The following is a 25,789-nucleotide window of genomic DNA, read 5'->3' on the forward strand; positions in this document are numbered from 1 at the left end:
ACCCTCAAATACTCTTAGCTACCCTTATATACTCTTAGCTACCCTCATATACTCTTAGCTACTCTTATATACTCTTAGCTACTCTTATATACTCTTAGCTACCCATCTGATATACTTAGCTACCCGTTTGATACACTTAGCTACCTGTTTGCTACTCTTTGTTGCTCTTTTGCTACTCTTAGTTGCTCTTTTACCACACTTAGCTAGTCTTTTGAAATTTTTAGCTTTTAGTCAAAAACTGCTCCTTTTATCTAGCATTGTGCTACTTTTCTCTAGCTTTTTGCTACTTTTAGCTTATAGTCAGCCTTCTAATGCTTTTAGCTTTAAGCTGCTGTTTGGTCCCTTTTAGCTATGCTTTTTCTACCTTTAGCTTTTAACTATTTTTGTGCTGCATTCAGCTTTAAGCTACTGTTTTGCTATTTCTTACTAGTATTTTGCCAGTTTTAGCTAACATTTTGGTTGTTTTGGCTTCAACTAAGGTTTACTTTAAATTTTAGCTTGTGTTCTGCAGCTCAAGTTCAAATAGTGTAAAAAATGTGGAATAAGCTGAAAAAAAATAAAATTAGTATGAAACAGCTAAATGGTAGCTGAAATGGCTGAAATAGCTGACACTTGCAGAAATAAGCTGAAAGGAGCAGAATAAGCTGAAATTGGTTGAAATAAGTTAGAAGAAGCACAGTTGTAGTTAGAAGGGTTTCCTCTGGAGAACTTGCCATGGTGGGGTGCTCATCTTGTCCGTGATATTTATCTATGGGTGTGTGTGTGTGGGGGGAGACAGAGACACATCGGAGCAGCGCGCTGTTTGTACTGACAGTTTTCGAGTGGGGGAGGGAGGTTCAGCATGAGGGTTCAGCATGAGGGAAGAGGCTGCCATTAGTTATTATTATTGATTATTGAGCATGGACTTTGTTGTTTTCAACCAGTTTGACAAGACTGTCAACAAGGAAGAGGGCCGGCAATGGAGGAGGGGGCGTACCAAAGAGACCATCTTATCACAAGCAGAACTGGTTTGTTCCACTTTGGAGTGAGCTGTTGGAGGAAGAATTAGTTTTGTTGGGCATTTCCTTGACTGATGAAGCCTTCCAGATGGAAGGCGAAACATTTCATCACAACAACAAAAAAGAAACTGTCCAGATGACCTGACTGAAAAATGTTGGATTGGATACCTGGATTATTGAGCATGTACTTTGTTGTTAGGCTGCCATTAGCTTTTTAGTTAGTGCACCTGTATTGCTAGTTTAGCGTTACGTCAGTGCTGACAGTAATTGGCTTTTCTATGTATGTGAATGTTCCTGTAAAGTGCCCTGAGACAACTCTGTTGTGATTTGGCGCTGTATAAATAAATAAAATTGACTTGAAATGAAACTGAATTGGTTGGGGTGGAGTGCAGTTCAGTAGACGGAGTGCCGCGCTTGTATAATGGTAAGGGAAACACTGGTTAGAATAAATCTGAAAGGAGCACAAAACAGCTGAAAAAACAGCTGAAATTAGCTGATAGTAGCTGTTTTTTTCCCCCACAAAGAAGCTGAAAGAAGCTCAACTGTAACAAAATGTGAAAGGAGCAGTAAAAGGTTGTAAACAGATCTAAAGATTTGAAGGATGGAAAATGAGCTCAATTCACTTTCTATGAAAAAATGGCACAGGATCGCAACAGTGTGAATAAACATTCACACAGTTCAAACAAAAACAAGGCAAACTCTACATCACCAAAACAAGCTGTTCATTCAAGTAAAAGAAAATAAATAATTGAAGGTTTTTCTATTGACTGCTGCTGTTCCCTCACACTGTGGTTGAGGTTCGAAGACAACACACGGGTTCATGAGCTGCCGTCCACTTTCAGTGGAGTGCCAGTAGTGGTTTAAGTTGCAGGTTCACCTCCTGAATCCACCTACTGCACAAACACACTGGGAGGCATTGTGGCAGGAAAACACAGATTAGGTGAGGGGCTGAACACACAATGAAAGCCTTATTTTGCTGAAGTTTTAAGCACCCAAAACAACTGTCTATTTATCTTTAATTTGAGCTAACACTTTACAAACAATCCAAGTAGCGGCTGTGCTGTGATGTTTGTCTAAGTCAAGTTGCTCTACTTAAACATTCACATTTATTTATTGTTATTTTCCCCATGAGCTCCAAAAAATATACTGTATGTCTAAGTAATGATTGAAGTTTACAATGTGACCATCTTTAGTAAAGACTTTGACATGTTAGATTTGTGCATAAATATTCTAAAGCAAAACGCAATTCTGATCGTGTTAGCTATTTTTATGTCTTTCTAAATGTTAAAATTATCCCCAACTAGTTGGAACAATAGAACTTTTTGATAAGATTAGTGTCAGATATAAAAACAAGACCATAAAAATACTGTAGGCTATTTAGTTTTTGTAAAAAAAAAAAATCATATTAATGTCTCGATGCTGTTGCCTTTCGCACTTTTGGTAGATGACATAAACAAGTTGAACTCCATGCAGTTTGAACGTTAATTTTGCACTGCGTCTTATGTTCAGCACTTTAAATTTGAACCGGAGTGCGTTGACAGAGAGGAAAATGCTGAAATGACTCAGACTGCAACTGAAAATGAGGAAGGCCAAAAAGATGAAGAGGAGCGAGTTGGACAGAAGAGCTGTTTGTGCTGCAAACAGCAGAGCTGGTTCATGAAAACTGTCCCAACTTTAGCCGTTTAGCTTTAACGTTAGCTCCAGAGCTAATATAGCAAACATCGTAAGTAACAAGTTGAATGCGTCTGAACCAATTGTTTCTCCCACCATTATACAAGCGGGATGCCCTGTCAACAGAACCGACGAGCGCCCCGCCTACCGACACCCCCCATCGACAGCTGTCAGTATAGATGTAGCACAGGGCGCTGTCATTCCCCGATCTGTTACGGAAGCAAGATCCGTAGTGTAGCTCGTTTGCGCATGCGCTAAAAGGAACACTTACGGGTCGCACGGATTGCCGTTGAATATGCTAGATTAAAGCCCCCAGTATACTCCCGCGTACATCCATACACAGAGGTACGCACGTACGTACCCGGAGGTATGAGCATACCCCCAAGGGCATGTCCGTGCAAAGCTCAATTTTTACAACCACGTACTCAGTGTCGCACAATAAACTGCCCGGCGACGGACTGTTTTGTATGCGACACCAATGTATTAAATTCCCCTTCTTCATCTCTGATCTGGCCTTTTCTTTAGTTTTTTCGCCAAGAGGCAGTGATCTCTTCCTCCTCCGTTGATGCCATGACTGAAATGGTGAGAAATGAAGGAATTTGTTGCGAGCGAATTAAACTCAGGTCCAGCGTGGCTGCGGGAGGGTCTGGAGATTTCCTGGTGGGCTGCTCTGATGTGTGGGCTGCAGAGCTAGCGCTCCCTGTTTTTAAATTTTTTTTAGATGTTTTTATTAACAACACAGAGCACTGCTGCGGCTGAGGCTGCCAGCGCTTGTTTTTTTCTTCTTTTTTCCGACCTGTCAATCAATTCAGTAGGCGTGTCTGCAAATGACCAATCGGCGACCTCAATTTGTCCCAAAAGTAAACGCCCCTTGTCTGTGAAGCTGCTCTGCAGCTGTTCAGGGTGTACGCTGGAGTCTGAACCCTCTGCATACAACACACGCGTACGTACGTGTGAATGGACATACGCGGGAGTATACTGGGGGCTTAAGAAAAATGTACTGGTATAATTCCGTTTATTAATAAGAACTGTTGTAATTTACTTAGAAAAGTATGTGCTCTAACTCCGCCGATTTTCATGTTGCTAATTTACGCCACTCGTATTTTCGTTAAAATTATTGACATATTTAGGTCATGGTTGAAATGATATGCAGCTTCACCACTGAGCGGCGCTGTTTCACCATGGAAATCATTAATTCTGTATCTTGCAGGGTTTTTTCTCATGCAGCCCAGGCTGGGGGTCAGGTCTAATGTGTCACATATGATCTTAACCAATGATTTGTAAAGGAAATACGAGTGGCGTAAATTAGCTACATCAAGATCGGTGAAGATAGAACACGTACTTTTCTAAGTCAAATAAGACCGTTTTTATTCATAAACAATGGCGATTCATGTGACCTGGAAATACACTACGAATCATGCTCCCATAACAGATAGGGGAATGACAGGTGTAATAGAAATGTGATAGCAAAAATGCTACTGACGTACTGCTTATTAGTGGCAGCAACGTAGTGCTAACCTAGCAGGTGGGCAACACAGACATGACTCAGTCCCGTCCCCCAACTCCCCAGTCGTCGATAAAAATCGGCAGCAATGTAGCACTAACCTAGCAGGCAGACAACGCAAACATGACTCAGTCCTGTCCCCCATCCCTCGTCGTTGATAAAAACCAGCAGCAACATAGCACTAAGCTAACAGGTGGGCAACACCGACGTGACTCTGTCCCGCTCCCAATTCGCCCCCCTATTGTCGATAAAAACCGGCAGCAACGTAACACTAAGCTAGCTGGCAGGCAACACAGACGTGACTCCATCCTGTTCATTCCCCGACCCCACCTCCCTCTGTCGACAAAATATTAAATACGACGAGCGCCCCACCAAGGGAACTGATGTAGGGGAAACACTGTATGCTAATTGTTGGTCAGAAGCCAATGATCTGATAATCGCAGATAACCAAGATGAAAATAGTTTCAGCACTCTGAATCAAACTGTGAGGTGCTGTAAGAGTCCCACCCCTAATTTACAATCACAACATTCAAAGAGGTCAGCTCAGAGTCCATATTGCAAATGATCCAGCTACTACCATGCTAAATTTTAGCTCAATATTTGGAAAACGGACTGAGTTAGTGTTGAATAGCTGTGGTAGCCATCTTGTATTGGTCTGACTCTCAGTTAATAAGTTGTAGATGTAAAACCAAACAAAAACATTACTGTCCACTTCTTCAGCAGTGGGTTGGATCGCTTATCTAAGCAGCCTTTTTACTCCATGATGTTTGTTGAATCACATGTAGCTTGTGATGCTCCAAACAATCTCCATCTAAAGGATGAAATAGTATGTGATCATGCTGTCTTAGTTATCTGTTATGTTCTGCTCTCTTAGTCACACACAGAGCTCATTTCAGTCCTTATGATGGTATTTTTTTCTCCAACCAGACACCAGATTCCAGCACAGCTGCCCTCTCGTCCACAGACACATCCTCAGGCCACATACATTCTTGACTCTTTCACAAAAGCTAATTACGGCTCCTTGTTAAGCTCTGGAAGCTCAACAAGACCAGCTGAGACAGTGGATTCTTTCCTAATTACAACTGCAATAAAAACAAATAATAATAATAAAATTTAAAAGAAAAACTTCTCAAGATCTACGCTGATAATCCAGCAGCAAGAGTTTCTAAAGGAAAGCAAATGCAGGAAGGAAAAAGCTTCAAAACTGAATTCCAGGGCTTTTCTCCAGTCAGAAATGACCAGCCGATGAGAAAAACATCTCTCTACAATGCGTAAAGTAGCTCGACTCTTGTGCAAAGACACACTCGAGCTAAATTCCAAACACATGCAAATCTTTTGGAAGCCTGCACGCTGGAGAGAACGTGCACACGTTTAAACAGTTACATCGAGTGAATGAAGACCGAGGCGGGGAGTCGAGAAGATGGCGGACCACCTACTCTGCACTCAGAGTTAAATCAGGGCCAGGAAACACAGAGAGAGCTGGGAGACAGAAGCAGAGGAGTCAGATTTGAGTCTTTCGGTTTAGTCGAGGTCTGTAGGTGGGGGAGTGTTTAAACAGGAAGCTGGCTTCTGTCCCACTTCCTGTCCATCTCCAGGAAGTGGAGACTGAACTCAAAGGTGCATTCAGAGCCATCCTCTTTGAGGAACAAGTAGGTCAGAATTCAACAAGGAATTAGAATAAAATACTTCAATACGCAGCGATGAAGCACGTCGTCAGAAAACGACAGAGGCCCAGAAAAATTAACAGAACAGGAAGTTTGCTTCTCAAATGATACCCGAGGCAAACAGGACTCAGTAAACTGACAGCATGCTGCCGAACCTCTGGGATGTATTATTAATCTGATCAAACGAGAAAGGATGTCGTGCTGTTCTGTTTTTGTTTTTTTTAGCCCAGAATTTTTCTTGAAAACTTTATGAACACAACAAGAGCAACTTGATGTCAAAATGACAAAAGAGGTGACTCACCGAAATCTGGAAGACTTCCTGTGTGTCATCGAGCATCTGAACCCTTATGGAGACTTGGCGCCCCGCGGGTTGAGTTGGAGGGTGCGTGCCTGGCTCCAGGGTGGACACTCCAAAACTTTCAGGGGCGCCCAGCCTCTGTCCGGCTGTGGACTGCCTCTCGGCTGGATCGGACATTTTGACCGCTGTTTCCGTCTGGAGAGAAGAAAGAGCGACAGTTTGACTCTGTGCTTCAAGTTGAGAAACAGAACAACCTCTACTGATTCTCATTAGGAAAAAGTTTAAATCTGGGCATACGGAATACTTATAAATAGAGATGCACAATATTGGATTTTTGGCCGATATCTGATATGTCCATATATATATATAACTTATTTGGCCGATAACCGATACCAATACCGATATTTCTCCCCCTAAACCTACTTACAGAGACTACATAGCTTTCTCTGCTGTGGAATTAAAATACTACATTATGGTCTTTGTCAGTTTAGCCTGCTACCAAATGTAGATGCCAAAACCTCATTACCTCATTTTGTATTTTGCTTCGTGTGTTACCTGTTGTTTTGTCTGTACAGCACTTTGGTTGGCCTTGTAGCTGTTTTAAGTGCTTTATAAATAAAGTGGTATGGTATGGTATGGTATGGTATGGTATGGTATGGTATGGTATGGTAAAAAGGGGCTGAAAATGATGGAAAACTTCAACTTGGATTATGTTTAATGTCAAATTTATTCATGATATTTACTCTCTCTAACACAATGACAACATTTGAACAGTGCAAGTTGGTACATTTTCACAAATCTAAACTCAACCTGTTCACAAGTGACAATGCAGCTGCGTCGCATAAGTAGTAGTGCATTAATAGATATACTTGACAGTTTCTTAAATTAAAAATATACTTAAAAAAAGAAGCCTTTTATACCGGTGAGTTATTTTGATGGAATGGCCGATATTTAACTTTATCGCTGATATCGGCCAATACCGATACCATGCCGATAATATCGTGCATCCCTACTTATAAAATCAAAAGCTTGAGGATTGAGTCTTCTTTTAAATAGCTAGTGTTGATAAAATTTAGCTAGCTGCTACTGCAGTTACTTGTTCTTGCAAATTACCAGTCTTTTATGCAAATACTGCATTCTGAAATGAACAACAATGTAAAAGCGTATAAAACAGTGTTTGCATTAACGGCTTTTAAGATTAGCCTTGTTTTAATATGGCAGCAATCACTCTGGTCTGGATCCTACTCAGACTAGCCACTGGCAATAATGTAATTTATTGGTATCAGCAAATTAGTTTTATCAATATTTACAGTTTTTCACATGAACAAAGACATCAGAAGTGAATTTAGTTCTTAACATATAGAGTTCAATTCAACACAATTCCATTTATTTATATAGTGCCAAGTCAAAACAAAAGTCATCTCAGGGCACTGAACAGAAACATTTATATATAATAATAACTTAACACTATTTATCGAAGGAGCAGACTGTTTTGAGTTTAACTTCATCACGGACTCATCTTGAGCAAGCATGAAGGCGACAGTGGAAAGAAAAAACTCCCTCATGAGGAAGAAACCTTTAGCAGAACCAGGCTCAGGACAAGTGGTCATCTGCTTCGACCAGCTGGGTTTGAGAGGAACAGGAAGGAGGAACGGATACACAATGGCAGGTTGAGAATCACGTTAAGATAGAAATAATATAAAATGAAAACTATTTAATTTTAACAATTCATTTGATGGAATGAGGTCAATTTGTCCTTCAGTAGTCCGTCTATAGCAGCATAACAAGCCAACCCTAACTATAGGATTTTTCAAAAAGGAAAGTCTTAAGATCTTCATCCCATTCAAACATAATAAAGAAACTGAAAGTTAAACCGGGTTTCTTTTTCAGCTGTTTAACTCTGAATGCTAGGAAACACCTTGTAAATGTGACTTTCCTTCCATCCATTGACTACGATGACATTATTTACATGAACGCTCCTACAAGAACCCTGCAGATGTTGGATGCTGCCTATCATGGTGCATTAAGATTCATAACTGGCTGTAACTACCATACCCATCACTGCACCCTGTATTCACTGGTTAACTGGTCATCATTAACTTCACACAGATGCTCCCATTGGTACATTTTCATCTTTAAATCACTTCTTGGTCTGCTGCCTTCATACATCTCCTCCTTCATGTCTCTACGTGAGTGCAGTTACAGCGTGCGCTCTCAGGACATTATTACCTGAAGTGTTCCCTCAGTGAGGACTGAACTTGGCAAAAGGGCCTTCTCCTACTCCGCTCCTGTTTCCTGGAATATCTTGCAAAAAGATCTGAAGCTCTCGATCTTGACCTGGCGTTGACCTGAAGTGGCTTTAAAAATCTGTTGGACTCCTGGCAGGGACCAATGCAGACATGTTCCTGTTTTTAGATTTCTATACCGCCTTATAAGCTAGCTGGGTTTTGTTTTTTTTTCCTTTTTTTCTTTGCTACTTTTCCTTTTGGTTGCTAGTTTGTTTTGATTTGTTAAAATAAATAAATTTAATTTGTATGCCTCTTTTATGATTGTCTGTTGTCGTTGTTGTTGTTATCCACTGTTGTCATCACTTTTTGTTAAAGAAATCAGGTCTCTCTTGTAAATGAGTCCCCGAGGCTCAATGGGATTAACCTGTCTAAATAAAGGTTGAATTGAATTCTGCTCCTGGAAACTCTAGGAACTGCAAGTAAGCCTGCACACTGTAAGCAAAGTGCTCTGTTGAGAAAATATGGAACAATAAAATCTCAAATATAAGATGGAGCTAGGTTGTTGAGGGCTTTGTAGGTTAGAAGTAAAATTTTGAATTCAATTCTAGATTTGACAGGGAGCCAATGGAGAGAAGCTAAAACTGGAGAAATATGATTTCTCCCAATAACTCCAGTTCAGACTCTGGCAGCAGCATTTTGGATCAACTGAAGACTTTTTAAAGACGTATTTAGACACCCAGATAACAAACCATTGCAATAGTCCAGTCTAGACATCTTCATTAATAATAATAAACGTCTATAATAATGTCGTAAAAATAATTAGTTGGGGGGGCTTAATGATTCAACAGGATTGTGCAATAAGATTATTCTAATGGCTGTCCTTTTAAAATGGTACTCATTAACAACTATGAAGTAAAACATAAAAAGGTGATACTGAGCTATATTAAATGGCTCAGTTTTAAGAGTTTACCAGATGCAATTCTCAAATGTGGGTCCACATTTAGTGTAAACAAAGCACTCTGCTGGATCCTTGAGTCACATGACTGACCTACATTAAGCTGACCATAGTCTTTGTAGATAGACATTCTTCTCATGTACGATTCCACCGTATATGTTTGAGATGTTTAGGTGGAATTAAAATTAAGACTGGATCTATAGTTAAAGAAAAGAGGAAAACAAGACAACAAACTCACATTTGTTGACCTATTTTCAGTCACTTTTACTGTTTTCTCATGTAAACAAACACAAATCTTGAATTTAAGGGCATATCATGACATGAGATGGACAAGAAGCTGAGTACAGGGAACTGGTGGACCGCTTTGTGGCATGGTGTGGAACAATCATCTCATTTTGAATGTGAACAAAACAAAAGGGGATGATTGTAGATTTCAGGAGAAACAGGAACAGGTCCAACCCTATTTCCATCATGGGAGAAGAAGTGAAGGTGGTGGAGAAGTATAAATACCTTGGGGTTCACCTGGACAACATACTGGACTGGAGATGCAACAGTGAAGCCGTCTACAAGAAGGGACAGAGCAGACTGTACTTCTTAAGGAAGCTGAAGTCCTTCAACGCTTGCAGCAAGATGCTGCATATCTTCTATAAGTCTGTTGTAGAGAGTACCATCTCTTCTGCCATCATCTGCTGGGGCAGCACCAGAGCAAGTGACTTAAAAAAGATCAACAAGCTCATAAAGAAGGCTGGCTCAGTTCTGGGGACTCCTCTAGAACCTTTGGAGATGATTGTACAAAGAAGGATTCTTCATAAAATAAAGAACATTATAGACAACCCTCAGCATCCTCTTCATCAGACTGTCATACAACAACAAAGTGTCTTCAGTCAGAGGCTTCTTCAGATCCGTTGTAAGACAGAGACTGCTACAAAAGATCCTTCGTGCCCACAGCCATCAGCATCTATAACAACTCTTTAATGAAACCAGAATGATGAGTTACAACATTTAATTTCCCTCTGGGATTAATAAAGGTTTTGTTTTTTAATTACAGAGAGTAATGCCCATAAGCCAAAATACCGTTCAAACACTTGGAAAACAGCTTTTATTCTACCTTTACTGAAGGGAGGAGACCCCACTATACTGAACAACTACTGACCGATCTCTAACTTCTGTATTCTCGATAAGGTTTTAAAAAAAATTGATAAACACTTAAGTCAAGAAGCATTTGGACTCTTAACATCGTATCTTCCCATCAATCTGGTTTCAGGAAACACAGCACAATGACTGAAGGTTTTAATGATGTTGTTGAAGCTTTGGATGCCAAGGATTACTGTGCTGCACTTTATTTAGACCTGTCTAAAGCTTTTGACACTGTGGATCATGACAAAAGCCACCAGAAATTGATTTCTCAAGTCACACTATTGGTTGGTTCTCTAATTATCTCTCATATCAGAGGCAATGTTCAACATAACGGTACCTCTTCCAGCTATGTCAACAATGGTGTACCACAAGATTCAGTCTTAGGACCCACCCTCTTCACAATCTACATAAGTAATGTAGGTCAGATCATTCCTGATGCGTCCTTACATTTATATGCCGACGACACGTTTATTGTCGAGCTAGAACAGTTGCTAAGGTTTTTCAGCTCGTACAATCTCCATTTGACATCATCCAGTCAGAAATGTTCCATCTCAAACTGGTGCTAAATGCTGATAAAACCAAAGGGATGTTTTCAAAAGGGAAGTTGGTACCAGCAGTCCTTCCATCCATCTTATCTACTAATGGTGTTCCTATTGAGTTTGTGGATTTTTACAAATACTTGGGAATTTTGGTCGACTCACATCTCTATTTTAATCCTCATGTCAAAAATTTGGTAAAGAAATTGAAATTAAAACTGGGTTTCTTTTTTATAAATAGATCCTGTCTAACTCTGAAAATAAGAAATGCCTTGTAACCGCGACTTTCCTTCCCTCTATTGATTTCGGTGACATTTTCTTCCATGAATGCTCCTACAAGCACCTTGCAGATGTTGGACCCTGTCTATCATGGTGCGCTAAGATTCATAACTGACTGTAACTATCAGACCCATCACTGCACCCTGTACTCACTGGTCAATTGTTCATTAACTTCACGCAAACTCTCTGACTGGTACATTTTCATCTTTAAATCACTTCTTGGTCTGTTGCCTTCATATATTGCCTCCTACATGTCACTTTGTCAGTGCAGCTACGGCGTGCGCTCTCAAGACTTCATTACCTGCATCATCCCCTCAGAGTGGACTGATATTTGCAAAAGGGCCTTCTCCTACTTCGCTCCTGTAACCCCTTGCAGAAAGATCTGAAGTTGTCGACTTTGACAACTCTAACAGATTTTAAACAATTGTTAATTCCATAGCAAAAACCATGACTCGCGACTCAATGTGACTAACCTGTATAAATAAAGATTGAATGAAAAAAGTACATTTAAAAGCTCGTTTTAAATGTGAATGTTTAAACAAGATTCTGTTGTTGCAATGTGGCAATCTTACTTGAAGGCAAACTAATTGTTAAATTAGCCACAAAAAATTAGTTTAAACGTCTTCCCACATTTACGGAATCAGATCAAAATTGGCCTTGCACAATGTTCAAACCGCAACAAGCTCCAGTGAGTTTTGTCTGGTCGAGATGATTAAAAATGAGCGCATAAACCACACGGACTCGAACAAAGAGACAGACAGACGCGTCTCACACCTTCCAAGGCGGATTCCAACCCTGGCAGCTCGCAGGTGGGATCTCGAAACACAGAACCTCAGCTCTGGGCCAGTCCAGACCTGACTCAAAGATAAAATCAGACGACGAAGACACTCAACCCCCCCCCCCGCTTCTCCGTCTCTGCACACAAGCATTCAGCGTGCCCCCACCTCCGCCCCACATTTGATAAACCTCAGCCTCAGACAGTAAATATCCCCCCCTCTCAGACAGCTGGTGACATCAGGGTGGAGGAATGTGTTTGAAAGCAGTCGGGAGGGTTGCTCGGTGAAGACGCTGGCTACGGTTCAGTCACATTTTCCGTAAACCTTTAACCAATGTGTCGATTAGCAGGTTAATTCTTGTGTTCCTGCATCCAGATAAACAAAGATTTGTAAATGTTTAGAGACAAATGGGTGGCGGCTGAGCCTGATGTTTAAGTGGGCTTCACGCACCACATCTAAAGTACCGGTAGTTTGAAGAGCAAACACCACTGTCGGCAAAATGATGGGAGGTGCGGCTTTACATTAGAGGAGCCATTTAAGAAGTGTATTTACTGATGAGATTAAAAAAAAAAAGCAGATTTGGAAAATAAATCAAAAGTTGCAACTTAATCTAGAAAATTAATCTGCAAGTACAGACAATACATGGAATTTTTACGATTTAAGTAAAATGCTATGTGTTGTCATGATACATAAAGGTTGAATGGGGAAAAAATTGTATGTTCCCATACAATGGTGAAATTGGTTCTGCATTTGACCCATCGCACCTGGGATGCACCCAGTTGGAGCAGTGGGCAGCTTTGTAAGTGCCCGGGGAGCAATTAGGAATTGGGTGTCTTGCTCGGAGACACCACGACATATGGGAATGGCTGGAGATCAAGCCTGGGACTTGAGGGTCCCAAGTCGGCTGCCCTACCTCTAACCTATCCCGGCCTCGATTTAGACCAAATAAAAGCTACTTCAAAGAGACATTTTGGTCTTTAAACCAGCGAGAGACAGATTTCAATACGTTTTTCCTCAAACAGCTACAGGTACTTTTAAAGACTTCACCTGCAGAAGATAAACATTTATTTAAAGTGTATTAGAAGCAGGGTTCAACTTCCAGGATGCTTTATTGTAGTACAAAGCCTCGTGTTAATCTGCTTCCCTTTTTCCATTTAATGAACTGTACAACAAACTCAACTTCTAGTAATAGTAGAAAACTAAAAGCCCTCTGGGGGTTAGAGGATTTTTACTGTGGACCATATGAAAGCAACAAGACATGATCAAAGCACAGTGGCTCAAACGAAAAGCTGCCTACAAGAAAAATGTATATCATGGACCAAGATTTGAATCACGTTTTTTTTTTTTTTATTATTAAATTACTACAATAATGAAGTTTGAATAGGTTTTTCTACATATTTCACACTATTATTAGTTTTAGCAAGGGTTGCACATATTTTGGAACATGTATAATTGCGATATTATTGAATATTGTGATGAAAATATTTACTGCAAGAATACAAAACCACTGTTCTATTATGACACAGACAATATTTACTCTAGATCAGCTGGGAACATTAATTGAAGTGGATGTCCAACTAATTTATCAGCATGCAGTTCAGGCGTGGGTTTTATTGGTTCAATATTTTGAGAACTTATCGTTATCGCAGTATCAATATCACAAATATTGTGCAGCTCTTGTTTCAGCTTAGTGAAATTAAAACCCTTTTTGCAACAAAGTTACAAGAAACTTCTTCACTTGGCTTGAGCACAAACATGCCCTTAACACTGAGGTGTTTTTGCTCCACACTTGACTTCATGACACTCGGCATATCATCACAAACCATATCTCCAAGTACTACTATTGTGCATACATGTTTTATCATCTAGAGTGCATTCTAAATACGTTACGTACTGTACAGCTGCACAATATTAGGAAAAGACACAAGTGAGATATGATTATTGCAAAGACACAGATTGCAATAAACCCACATTTTCCATCATCATAATCATTGAACGCACATCTGCCACTGATTAACTATGGGAATCAACCCCATATAAGATGGCTAATACAGCTATCATTGCTATCAAACCAAAAAAAAAAATTGGCTATGATAATAAATTTTACAGATATTGCGCTCAAATTTGGTGCAGTAGTAGTTGAGACTTATCTCCAACACATACATAACGCCTGAGATTTGGTTAAAACTTTGGCATGCAAGCAGCAAATCACATGGATTCTTTAAGACATTCTAAGTTTATTACCTTTGGGTATTGAGGGTTCTATTCCACGTTACCAAATATATTTTTGTCTTGCCTTGCAGTGTCTAATTGCATCAATCAAAAGTCTGATCAATCTTTTGTAATATTGATAGCATATAAACCATTTCAATATATGAGACACATGCTGGTAAAATGAGTCAAACTGATAATTTTGTTTACAGTGTTTCCTCACTTATGGGTTAAGCTAACTTATGAGTTATGTTCCAGACGCCACCGCTATAGGTGAAAACCCGCAAAGAAGGGCCGTTATATTTATTTTAGTATTTATAAATATTTTAAGGCTTTCTAAACCCTTCCCACATTCTTGCAATGTTAAACCTACGTAATTTTTTAACAACATATGTATATGTACTGTGTAGACAGTGTTTCCCCTACCATTACACAAACGGGGCGCCTCGCCAACAGAACAAAGTGCTCCGCCTACCAAACACCCCCCACAAAAAATAAAATACAATGAGCGTCCCGCCAAGGGAACTGATCTAGGGGAAACACTGACATTAGTGCAAAATCTTGAGCCGATGAGCGCCCGGGATACAGAGCACAATGCTCTGGTTGGTGCGTTCCAACAATTAGCCAATCGTGTGTTGTGTACAATCTTACATTGAAAACCCGTGAAAAAGTGAGTCTGCGAAAGTCGAACCGCAAAGTAGTGAGTGACTATTGTTTATTGTTATTTTCAAATTCTCCATCTCAAATGCTTAAAAATTATACACAATTTCTTGAAATTTGGCAATATGTATTATCTGGCTAGCAAAACGGTTTGGTTTACAAGTGTACCAGTTTGAAAACTTAATTTTATTGGTCTGGAGTGATGTCATTGGAATTGCAGCCTTATACATTTAAAATAGGGAATCCCCAAGTTTCACGATACCAAACATTATACAAAGGGATTTCTCCAGAGCTGCAGCAAGAGGCAGAGAAAAATGGTCAGTTCTAATGGAAATTATAAAGGTTAGAATTAAAAAGATTATTTCTGAAGACATAGCTGTTATGAAACTGATTTAAAGGTAGATCAGGAAGATTAGATGCAATTATAGTTACTGGGATCGCTAGACAGTGACTTTATGGAATCATCCATACATCCATTATCTTTTACCCACTTCTTCCTTTTTGGGTTGCAGGGGTCACTGGTGCTCATGTCCAACTATCTCTGTGCAGTGTTTCCCTTAGGTTACATGCCTTGGCAGGGCACTCATCTCGTCCCTGACTTTTGTCGACAGGGGTGGGGTGTAGATGACGGAGAAACATCATTGTGCACTGTTTGTGTCGATAGTTGTCGACCGGGGGGATCGGGGGGATGACAGTTTGGTTTGGTAGACAGGGCGCTCAGTTCTGTTGATCGGGCGGGGCACCCTTCTTGTATAATGGTAGGGTAAACACTGCGGCGTGAGAGGCAGGGGACACCTGGACAGGTCTCCAGTCCATCACAGAGACACATAGAGACAAACAACCATTCACTCTCTCACTCACACCTAGAGACAATTTAGAGTTACCAATCAGTCTAACATGCATGTTTTTGGTCTGTGGGAGGAAACCATAGTACCTGAAGAAAACCCACGCATGCATGGAGAGAACATGCAAACTCCACCCGGAAAGGACCCCGACCGGAATTTGAACATGCAACTTTCAGTCATTCAGACTCATTTTGCCAGCACGGGTCACATATTGCACAACCCTAATTTATAGGAGACTCATAACTTTCGTTTTTCCTTACATATACGTATTTTGTCCCATCAGCTTTCTTTGCAGCTACAAGTTACAGAGGATCTTGTCTTAACATGAGTAAAGTGACGGGAGATTAATGTTTGACACAGTTCAATCATATTTATTGCTCGTTTGATTGACATGTTTTTATAAAAATCGTTCTAAAAATGCATTTGTCTTGCGAATGTTAAAACTAAAAATACTGCCCTAAAGACACTATACAATAATATATATCCAACAAAGTTCAGTCAGATCCTCGACAGTTTCTTTTTGTTGAAACCTTTTCTCTTTCATCCAAAAAAACTTCATTAGTCTGAGGAGCCGCAACAAACTCAGTCTTATAAATAGCACCTACACATATAGTATATAATAAATTAGGGATGCAAAATATTGGATTTTGGGCCGATATCTGATATGCTGATATGTTACGACTTATTTGGCCAATAACCAATACCAATACCAATATTTTTCTCCCCCTCCCCCCCCAGAACTACTTACAGAAACTACACAGCTTTCTCTGCTGCAAAATTAAAATACTACTAGGGATGCACAATATTGGATTTTTGGCCAATAACTGATACCAATATTTTAATGTACTTTCCTTTGGCAGAACATAGAAATACAATACATTACATAAATATTGGATTTTGGGCCGATATACGATATGCCGATATGTAAAAACTTATTTGGCTGACAACCGATACCAATTCAGATATTTTATATACTTTCCTTTGTCAGACCAGAGCCCTCTTATTTAGGCTTATTTGCTACAAATTTGTGTAACAGCTGTAAGAGATGGTGACATATATTCAGTAACAGCCATATGATATACATAGCACTTTAACTTACATTAAATGAAAAGTGTTAAATGTTATTTATTACCATTAGTCACCTGTGATGCTGTCTCACTTGTGGAGGCTTGTTCCAGGTTCCTAGCTGCAGTGTGGGATCCTCTGCACTCCTGTGCATGAAGGACAGACTTTTTAAGTTCAAAGTTTTTGACTTTCCATTGTGCCGTAAGACTAATCATGCTAACAGGGCTAACATGACGTCCAAAACAAAAAAAAAGAATTCACCCACGTGCTATCGGCTATTAGCTTCTCAATGACGTTGGAAATGACGGCTTGTAACTCGGGTAAGGCTACATCGGAAAAATATCTCTAACTGGGGACAAAGTAGCTAGGCTCAGCGTAGTCCAAAAATATTTGGAATCCGATATTCTCAACGAAAAAAACACTTCCACACCTCCGACATTTTGACTTTTTCCTCTCCGCTGTGATAATATCAGGTAGGTGCGTGTAACGTCATCACGTTGTGCTGGCGCTGCAGGCATCCTTGTCACTGGGTTGTCATACAAAAACAGCGTCTTTTATATCAGTGAGTTATTTTGACGGAATGGCAGATATTGAACTTTAACGCAAATATCGGCCGATACCGATACCATGCCGATAATATCGTGCATCCCTAAATACTACATTATTCTGCATGGTCTTTGTCAATTTGGCCTGCTACCAAATGCAGATGCCAAAAAGGGGGCTGAAAATGATGCAACACTTCAACTTGGATTATGTTTAATGTCAAATGTATTCTCTCCAACACAATGACAACACTCGAACAGTGCAAATTTGTAATTTTCACAAATCTAGACTCAACCTGTTCACAAGCGAATATCAGTTTTTTAGATGGAATGGCCGATGTCCAATAGTCAACTTTATCGCTAATATGGGCCGATACCGATACCATGCCAATAATATTGTGCATCCCTATAATAAACAATAGGTGAGTAATAGTACAGTGTTTCCCCTACCATTATACAAGCGGGGTGCACCACCCTGTCAACAGAGCTGAGCACCCCGCCTACCAAACCAAATTGCACACCCACCCACCCGGCACTGACATAGCGCACTAAGCTAGCGGCGCGAATTACAGGCTCTCTAGCTAAAAAGCTAAAGGCAGCACTCACGTTGCCTTTTCCCTCGTGCTGAACGTCCCCCACTCAAAAACTGTTCGCACAATCTGCGCTCAGACATATGTCCGTCCCCCGTCATCAAAAATCATGGATGAGATGAGCACCCCGCCATGGCAAGTTAACTAGGGGAAACACTGTAGTATATATATATAGTAGTAAAGTAATAGTATAGCACCTATAATATCACTGTTTTATAACTGGTACTCTCTCATTTAACAAAGTCCTCTAATACCAAAAGAAAAACTGAACAACTCCTTAAACATGTGTGCACAAGTCACACAATAAGTCGCAAAATCCTCCCTAATCCCCACCCCCCACCCCCACACCTGTACACACTGGTTGGTGCCTCTCTTCACCTTCTGAGACAAAAGCTGAAACTGAAAACTGGAGCCAAGCCATGAAAGTGACCTGACAATAAAAGGACCTGACATTCAGGTTACTCATTACACCTGTGGGAACACCAGCTTGTTGTTGTGAGCTACTTCCCCACAGCATGAGAGTGAAATCGGTTTGGCCTGAAAACCCCACAGAGAAGCCTTCAGTGCTTGATTGTGTTAACCTTCAACATTCTGCTCTTGAAACCCTACACCTAAGCCCACTGGGTCACCTAGGGGCTCCTCCTTCCAAACAAATGTAAGGTTTACAACTACTTTTACAGCCCTAATGCAATTGCCTACAATGTGCCAATTCCACCAACAAACATGAACAAATTGTATGCAGGGTTGATCTGTCGCCTTCTGCTCCTCATATTTTTAAAATCAAACTCATTCTTAAGAAGCCTCCTGAAAACCAAAACACAGCTCAGCTTCCTCCAGAGGGTTTGTCACCAAGTTTTCCATCACAAATGAGCCCATAAAAGCTGTCTGGACTGATTTAGGACCCTCGAGATCAGCGTCGGCAGCAATTAAAACCAAAGAGTGTGAGCTCGGAGGGTTTTCTTCAGCTCATCGGCGGGGACTGGGAGGCTTTAGCGGGGAGCTGCTTGTGCAAGAGAGGAATACAGAGTGAGCCGGTCACAGAGCGGGCACAAAGGAAGCCTCTGTGGGAGCGTCCAGCAGCACGGATTTAACTCACCAAGGCCTCTACAGCAGCCTTTGAACTGGTGTTCGCTGCGAGTTTCCCAGGACTCTGAGGGAGGGACGCTGGGAAGCGGATAAGCAAAGTGCAGAAAGAGCTTCGTGTCACACAGGCAATTAGGTTACTAATCTTCTTTTTGAGAAAACAGGAACTGTATATTGCATAATAAATATGATCTAATCTGTTCTGAGTCACAGAAGGAAAGGGAAGAATTCACAAACAAAAGTAGTTTGTAAATCTACGGTAGAAGACTTAATCCACAATTTGTTAAGAGTGTGCAAAGATAAGTGGTGAGCACAGTTCTGCCAGTTCGCCAACAGCCGAACTGGTTTTTTGTTTAGCACAGGTGTGTCCAAAGTGCGGGCCGGGGGCCCATTTGTGGGCCTTGAAGTGAATTTGTGCGGCCCACATTTGCAGTTTAAAAATGTTATAATTTTGGCCCGTAGGCTTAAGAGATGTAGACCTTTTGCAAATTTAATGATCTTTTTTTTTTATATAATTTTTAGGTTTGACAGTAAAACTAATTAAAAAGTCTCAAAATGAGCAATATTAAGTTTAATACAATCCTTTAGCAATAAATCGATAAAATCAAATTTTATTTAAAAAATTAATAAAAGGTTAATGTTTATGAAGCTTTTAATGTTTTGGATCTACAGCCATTTAGAACACCTTCTCCAACAAAATTGGTCAATTTTGTCCATTCTCCAAAATATTGTTTACGTCGAGTTAAAAGGAATCGCTAAAAATACGTACGCTTATTATCATTATTGTTGTTTTTTTAATTCTCATCTTCAAGGTTTTGGCCCACATATGAAAATGTTTGGACACCCCTGGTTTAGCGGATTAGCATTTTTGCTAACTTTGAAAACAGTTAGCGGAATTCGCTTCCGCTAACTTAGGTTTCACTAACTTTGTCCGCTAACAAAACTCACAAGCTTGTTCCCGTCTGTTGTGGGCATGACTCAAGTGTCCGTTAGTTCGCTATTGGCTTACTACATGCACACGTGACAAGATGTGATTGGTCGACACAGCTTCAACTGGAAGGAGACGAAGACATGTGGTGCAGACTGAGTGACAGTCGTCTTAGCGGTTGGCAGTTTAGAGTTCGCTTCTGCTCATTTTTCTTTTACCCGTTTAGCAGTGTAGCACTAGCATTGTTTCCCCTACCATTATACAAGCACCCCGTCAACAGAACATAGTGCCCTGCCTACCGAATTCCCCCAAATTGACAACTGTTGGTATTGATGTAACAAGGGGCGCAATACAAACGTGCTAGCAAAAATGCTACTGACGTACCATTCCACATCTCCCCTCTGTCAATAAAAACCAACAGCAATGTAACATTAAGCTAGCTGGCAGGCGAAACAGATGTGACTCCGCCCCTGTCCCAGATAAAAATTGACAGCAGCATAGCGCTAAGTTAGCATGCGGGCAACTCAGACGTGACTCCATTCTCGCTCCTGTCGTTGATAAAAACCAGCAGCAATGTAGCGCTAAGCTAGCAGGCGAGCAACACAGACGCGACTCCATTCTCCCTCCCGTCATTAATAAAAACCAGCAGCAATGTAGCACTAAGCTAGCAGGCGGGCAACACAGACGTGACTCCATTCTCGCTCCTGTCGTTGATAAAAACCAGCAGCAATGTAGTGCTAAGCTAGCAGGCGGGCAACACAGATGTGACTCTGTCCCCGCCCCCGTCTTCAATAAAAACCGGCAGCAATGTAGCGCTAAGCTAGCAGGCAGGCGAACCAGACGTGACTCCGCCCCAATCCTTGATAAAAACTGGCAGCGACGTAGCGCTTAGCTAGCAGGCAGGCAACACAGACATGACCGTCATATCCTCCTCCACCCACCCCCATCGACAAAAATACGACGAGCGCCCCGCCAAGGGAACTGATCTAGGGGAAACACTGATTAGGTAAGCTAAATATTTAGTTTTAGTTGTACCCACCGCTGTCCAAGAAGATTGAAAAGGTGTAACGTTTGAGTTTGTGACACTTTCTTGTTGTGTTATTAGTTTTTAAACTGTGGTTGTGTTTTCTGAAAGGTTTGAATGTTTCTAAAATGTTGATAGTTTTGTAATGACTTCTTTTTCTAAACGTAGCGCTTTCTGCTGCCATATTTTTTTGTTTTGTTGTCATGTTGTGTTTTTAATTACTTCTTATAAGTAGACAAGTGTCTGATGAAATTATTTTCAAATTTCTTGATTACAGTTTTGAGAGATTTTGCTTCATTTTTCAATTTAGGTTGTATTTAGGAGATGAGCAAATATATATATATAAAATATTTCTTAAATGCCTTTTGTGATGTTTGCTTTTTAAAGAATATTTTCTAAGTTGTGATACGTTCAGATACGACATGTTCTCGTATTGTTCTGAAATGTTTCATTATGTTTTATTTGTTTTGCTTTTTTAATTTTATTTCATTTCCAAATATCGTGTTGCATTTTAAAGATGTAAAATGTTTTTAAACTGAGGCCTTGTGGGTCATTTTGACCCAAGGACAGCAGGAGGATTAAACTGCAGGTTTTAAGTGAGAGGCGTTTCATTAAAAAAAAGTGTTTTTTGAAATTATGCTCCAATTTATTAAATTTAGTTTCACCTTCATTATGGTGCATTTTCCTTTGAGGTTGCATGTCGGAGCTGTTCAAATCTTTGGATGTTTCTTATTAGAATATTTTTTTCTTTAGCTTTAATATTTTCTAATGAGCAACATTTTATGCAATGATATCTCGTGATAGCCGCCATGCCGTTTTTTAGGGATGCACGATATTGTCGGCATGGTATCGGACGATATTAGTGTTAAAATTCAATGTCAGACATCGGCCATTCCATCAAAATAACTCACTGATATAAAAGACAACCCAGTGCCTGCAGCGCCAGCACAAGGTGATGACGTCACGCGCCTACCTGAGAGGAAAAAGTCAAAATGTCGGAGGTGTAGAAGTTTTTATTTTTCGTTGAGGATCCAAAGATTTTTGGGCTACGTTGAGCCTCACTACATCGTCCCCAGTCAGAGATATTTTTCCGACGTAACGTTACCAGAGTCACAAGCCGTCATTTCCGACATCATTGAGAAGCTAATAGCCAATAGCACTTGGATGAGTTTTACCACAGACGTTTGGACGTCGTGTTAGCCCCGTTAGCATGATTAGTCTTACGGCACAATGGATAGACAAACACTTTGAACTTAAAAAGACTGTCCTTCATGCACAGGAGTGCAGAGGATCCCACACTAGCTATGTTTACATGGACATAAGTAATCGGATCAAACGGCCGTTCGGAATAAAAATGAGTCATGTAAATGCCCCGTTCGGGTTATTTTTTGTTAATTCAGCGTGATCCGAAATAATTTGGGATCAGAACGAAACGGGTGGTTTACGCCGATTCATGGTGCGCATGCAAACGCTTGATCTGTTCGTTTTTATCTGATGGAGAAAAACTGACATTACTGCACATGTGCGACTTTTTCATTTCCGCCTGGCTAATGCTAATAATATTAGCTGACGGGGAAATAAAACTGGTCGGTGAGCAACATGGTATTTCTTCTAGAAACTTTGAAAGAGCTCAAACTGATCTGTATTACCTGTAGCTCAGTCAGGGTGTGCAGTAACGTCTCCTCTGTCATTAAAACCTGTCGCGGGTCCATTTTGGGCGCTCGGGTTTGTTTACGTTCATCCCGGAAGTAAACAGGAAGTAGAACTTCTTGTTCTGTGTTTTTTTTAAGGAGAGTTTACCACTCTACGCATGTCAGTACCTCTATTCAGAACAAAGCCCGCTGCATGTAAATACTCGTCATGAACAGATTGTACCCATGTAAACGATACATTTGAATTATTTAATCTGAAAACATTTCAATCCGGTCAAAGAATTTTGCACATGTAAACATAGCTACTGCAGCTAGGAACCTGGAACAAGTGAGACAGCATCGCAGGTGACTAATGCTAATCAATAACATTTAACACTTTTCATTTAATATAAGTTAAAGTGCTCTGCATATCATATGGCTGTTACTGAATATACTGTATGTCACCAGCTCTTACAGCTGTTGCACAATTTTAGTAGCAAATAAGCCTAAATAAGAGGGCTATGTTCTAACAAATGAAAGTATATGAAAAATTTTGGAATTGGATATCGTCCAAAAATCCTACATCGTGCATGCCTACCGTTCTTATTACCAGTTACAAGTGGTGCTGTGCTTTTAAATTTACGTTCCTTTATCTGATTGTTGTCCTCCCTTTTAGATTTGTTGCTGCATTTTGGCAATATGACTAAAAGGTGCTGGAACAGCTGAATATCTACTGTAAATATGGGGCGGCTGTGGCTGAGTGGTTAGAGCAGTCGTCCTCCAATGCAAGAGCTGGAGGTTCGATTCCACCAGCAGTCACATGCTGAAGTGTCCCTGGGCAAGACAGTGAACCCCTCATAGCCTCCGATGTGTGTCCCATCAATGTATGAATGTGATAAAGCTCTGATTATTCTCTGTAGAGATACATACCATACCATTTTATTTATAGAGCACTTAAAACAGCTACAAGGCCTACCAAAGTGCTGTACAGACAGAACAACAGACAACACACGAAGCAATATACAAAATGAAGTAAATCAAAAATATAGACATAAAAACGATGCAGATAATAAATATGACGACAAACCAGTGTGGAGCAAACAGGTTCAAAACACAGATCCTCTGGTGTTGAAAGCTACTGAATAGTAGTGAGTTTTTAAATGGGATTTGAAAACCGAGAGGGACAAGCGGCGGCAACTCGTTCCAAAGTCTTGGTCCTGCTACAGAGAAGGCCCTGTCACCTCTGCGCTTAAGACGAGTTCCTGGAACTGTGAGGAGCAACTGGTCCGCTGATCTCAGGAAACGTGGTGGGACATACGGTTGTAGCAAATCAAGAGAGATGGGGGGGGGGGGGGGGGAAATGTTCAGGGGTTTTGAAAACATACAGGAGTATTTTGAACTGGATTCAAAGGTGAACCGGTAGCCAGTGCAGTGAGGCCAAAACTGGTGTAATGTGCTCTCTTTTGCCTGTACTGGTTAAAAATCGGGCTGCTGCATTCTGGACCAGCAGCTGATTATTCTCTGTAGAGATACAGTAGAGTGCTGTATGAATGAGGGCACAGATTGTGTAGTAAAGTGCTTTGAGTATCTTAATCAGATGGAAAGGCGCTGTATACGTACAGCCCGTTTACCATTGACCATATAAAATCTCAGCATTAACAGGACATGTATAAAGTCCGGCTAGGTCGACTTTACTGCTTTGTTGCCTGCGATGAAACACCAACCTGAACCGCAGACGCTTCAACGACACGCCGACAAGAAGAGTCAGCGGCGGAAAGATTTAAGGCCACGACAGCTCACAGTTACACCTGTGGCGCTTGACCGATCCGAGACGGCACCTGATGACGTTCCATCAAGGTGACACTCCCGCTCTCCCCCCCCACGCCTCACCACCACACTGATTATTACAAGAACGTGACCACATTTCAGCTACATGCGTTGCAACAAATGTGAAAATGCTGCCTCCTCGGTGACCTCTGACCCCAGCCTGTAGTAGAATAAAAGGTGTGAGGGGGTGGGGTGCAAACAGGACATGTGTCCCTCAGAAATCAATGGGGACACCTAAAAGGGTGGAGGCAGCTTTGTTTGGTGAAATAAAGCAGATGAAGCCTGAGTGAAGTCAAAGCACAGCTGAGCTGCAGAATGTGGGTTAGCAGAGTAATAATCCCTTCAGGCCCAAGATGTCACTAGGTTACAGCAAGACAACCTGCTCTCAGATTAAAGTCGATGAGGTTAGACAGCTTTGCTGGAAATGCATTTTAAAGCAGCAACAAAAAATGGGGGAAACTAACTTAAAGCTGTCTAATGTCTAATGAGATGAAAAGAAACGTGTTTATCACCCACTGGATGAGATTATAATTGATTATTGTTACACTGAGAAGCGCCCCCTAAACTCAGATTAGGAAAATGGTAACAACAGAAGCGGGATTATGCTATCAACAAGAAAAGTTACTTTAAAAGAATTCGGGTTTTACTGCTAAAACTGCTACGTATTTGAGAATAAAACTCATTTTCATTAAAAAAAAAAAAAAAAAACAGAAGAAGCTAAAGGTAAACCTTACCCGCTCCTCCTCCGGGGTCCACGAGCCGTCCCCCAGGGAGACACGGAGCTTTTCCTTTCTCTCCGGTAAATCCCACGCACGAATTTGGCGTTCTGGTCCCGAGCCGAACCGACTCCCTCTCAGGCGGGACGTGGTTTCGGCGCGGCAGCCATCGACACGAATGTGTGGGCCGAGAGGCAAGAAACGCTTCCTACTCCCAGAACAATGAGGAGACGAGCGCGCGCCGCCTCCGGAGCTCGAGCTCCCAGAAAGTGACAGACGCGCTGGGAAGCAGCACCACCTGGTGGTGGTTTGAGGAAACGCGCCCGAGCTCACCGCCTTCCAATGTTGCAGTATACAGTAATCAAGAGAACTGGGTTTAAAGAGCATTTTAGAGGTGAAAATGGGCAGAGGTTCACCAGTCTGTGAAAAACTACATCTGACAACAGTGCTACAATTTTAGAATGATGTTCCTCAATTTAAAATTTAAAAAAAAAAAAAAAATGAAAAGACTTTATCTAATCTTCTATACAGCAGGGGTTCTCAAAATTTTTGGGTTCAGGGAACCCTTACAGGGGAGAAAAAGTTTCAGTGACGCCCCTCATGTTCCTTCAAATTGTCTCT

General features: G+C 40.9%; 1 protein-coding gene across 1 annotated transcript in view; it reads right to left on the reverse strand.

Moving 5' to 3' along the window:
• LOC119428707 (FERM, ARHGEF and pleckstrin domain-containing protein 1) overlaps window positions 1-25,394 on the reverse strand; it is a 126,445-nt gene extending 101,051 nt beyond the window's left edge. The window contains exons 1-2 of the mRNA XM_037696379.1: window positions 25,187-25,394; window positions 6,139-6,330 (exon numbers count right to left, since the gene is read on the reverse strand). Of these exons, the coding sequence (XP_037552307.1) occupies window positions 6,139-6,312 (174 nt within the window). The 5' untranslated portion in view covers window positions 6,313-6,330; window positions 25,187-25,394. The remainder of the gene's footprint in view (window positions 1-6,138; window positions 6,331-25,186) is intronic.
• Between the last annotated feature and the right edge of the window lie 395 nt (window positions 25,395-25,789).

The sequence above is a fragment of the Nematolebias whitei genome, chromosome 23, assembly GCF_014905685.2.
Source record: "Nematolebias whitei isolate Nwh7 chromosome 23, NemWhi1, whole genome shotgun sequence".
Lineage (NCBI taxonomy): Eukaryota > Metazoa > Chordata > Actinopteri > Cyprinodontiformes > Rivulidae > Nematolebias > Nematolebias whitei.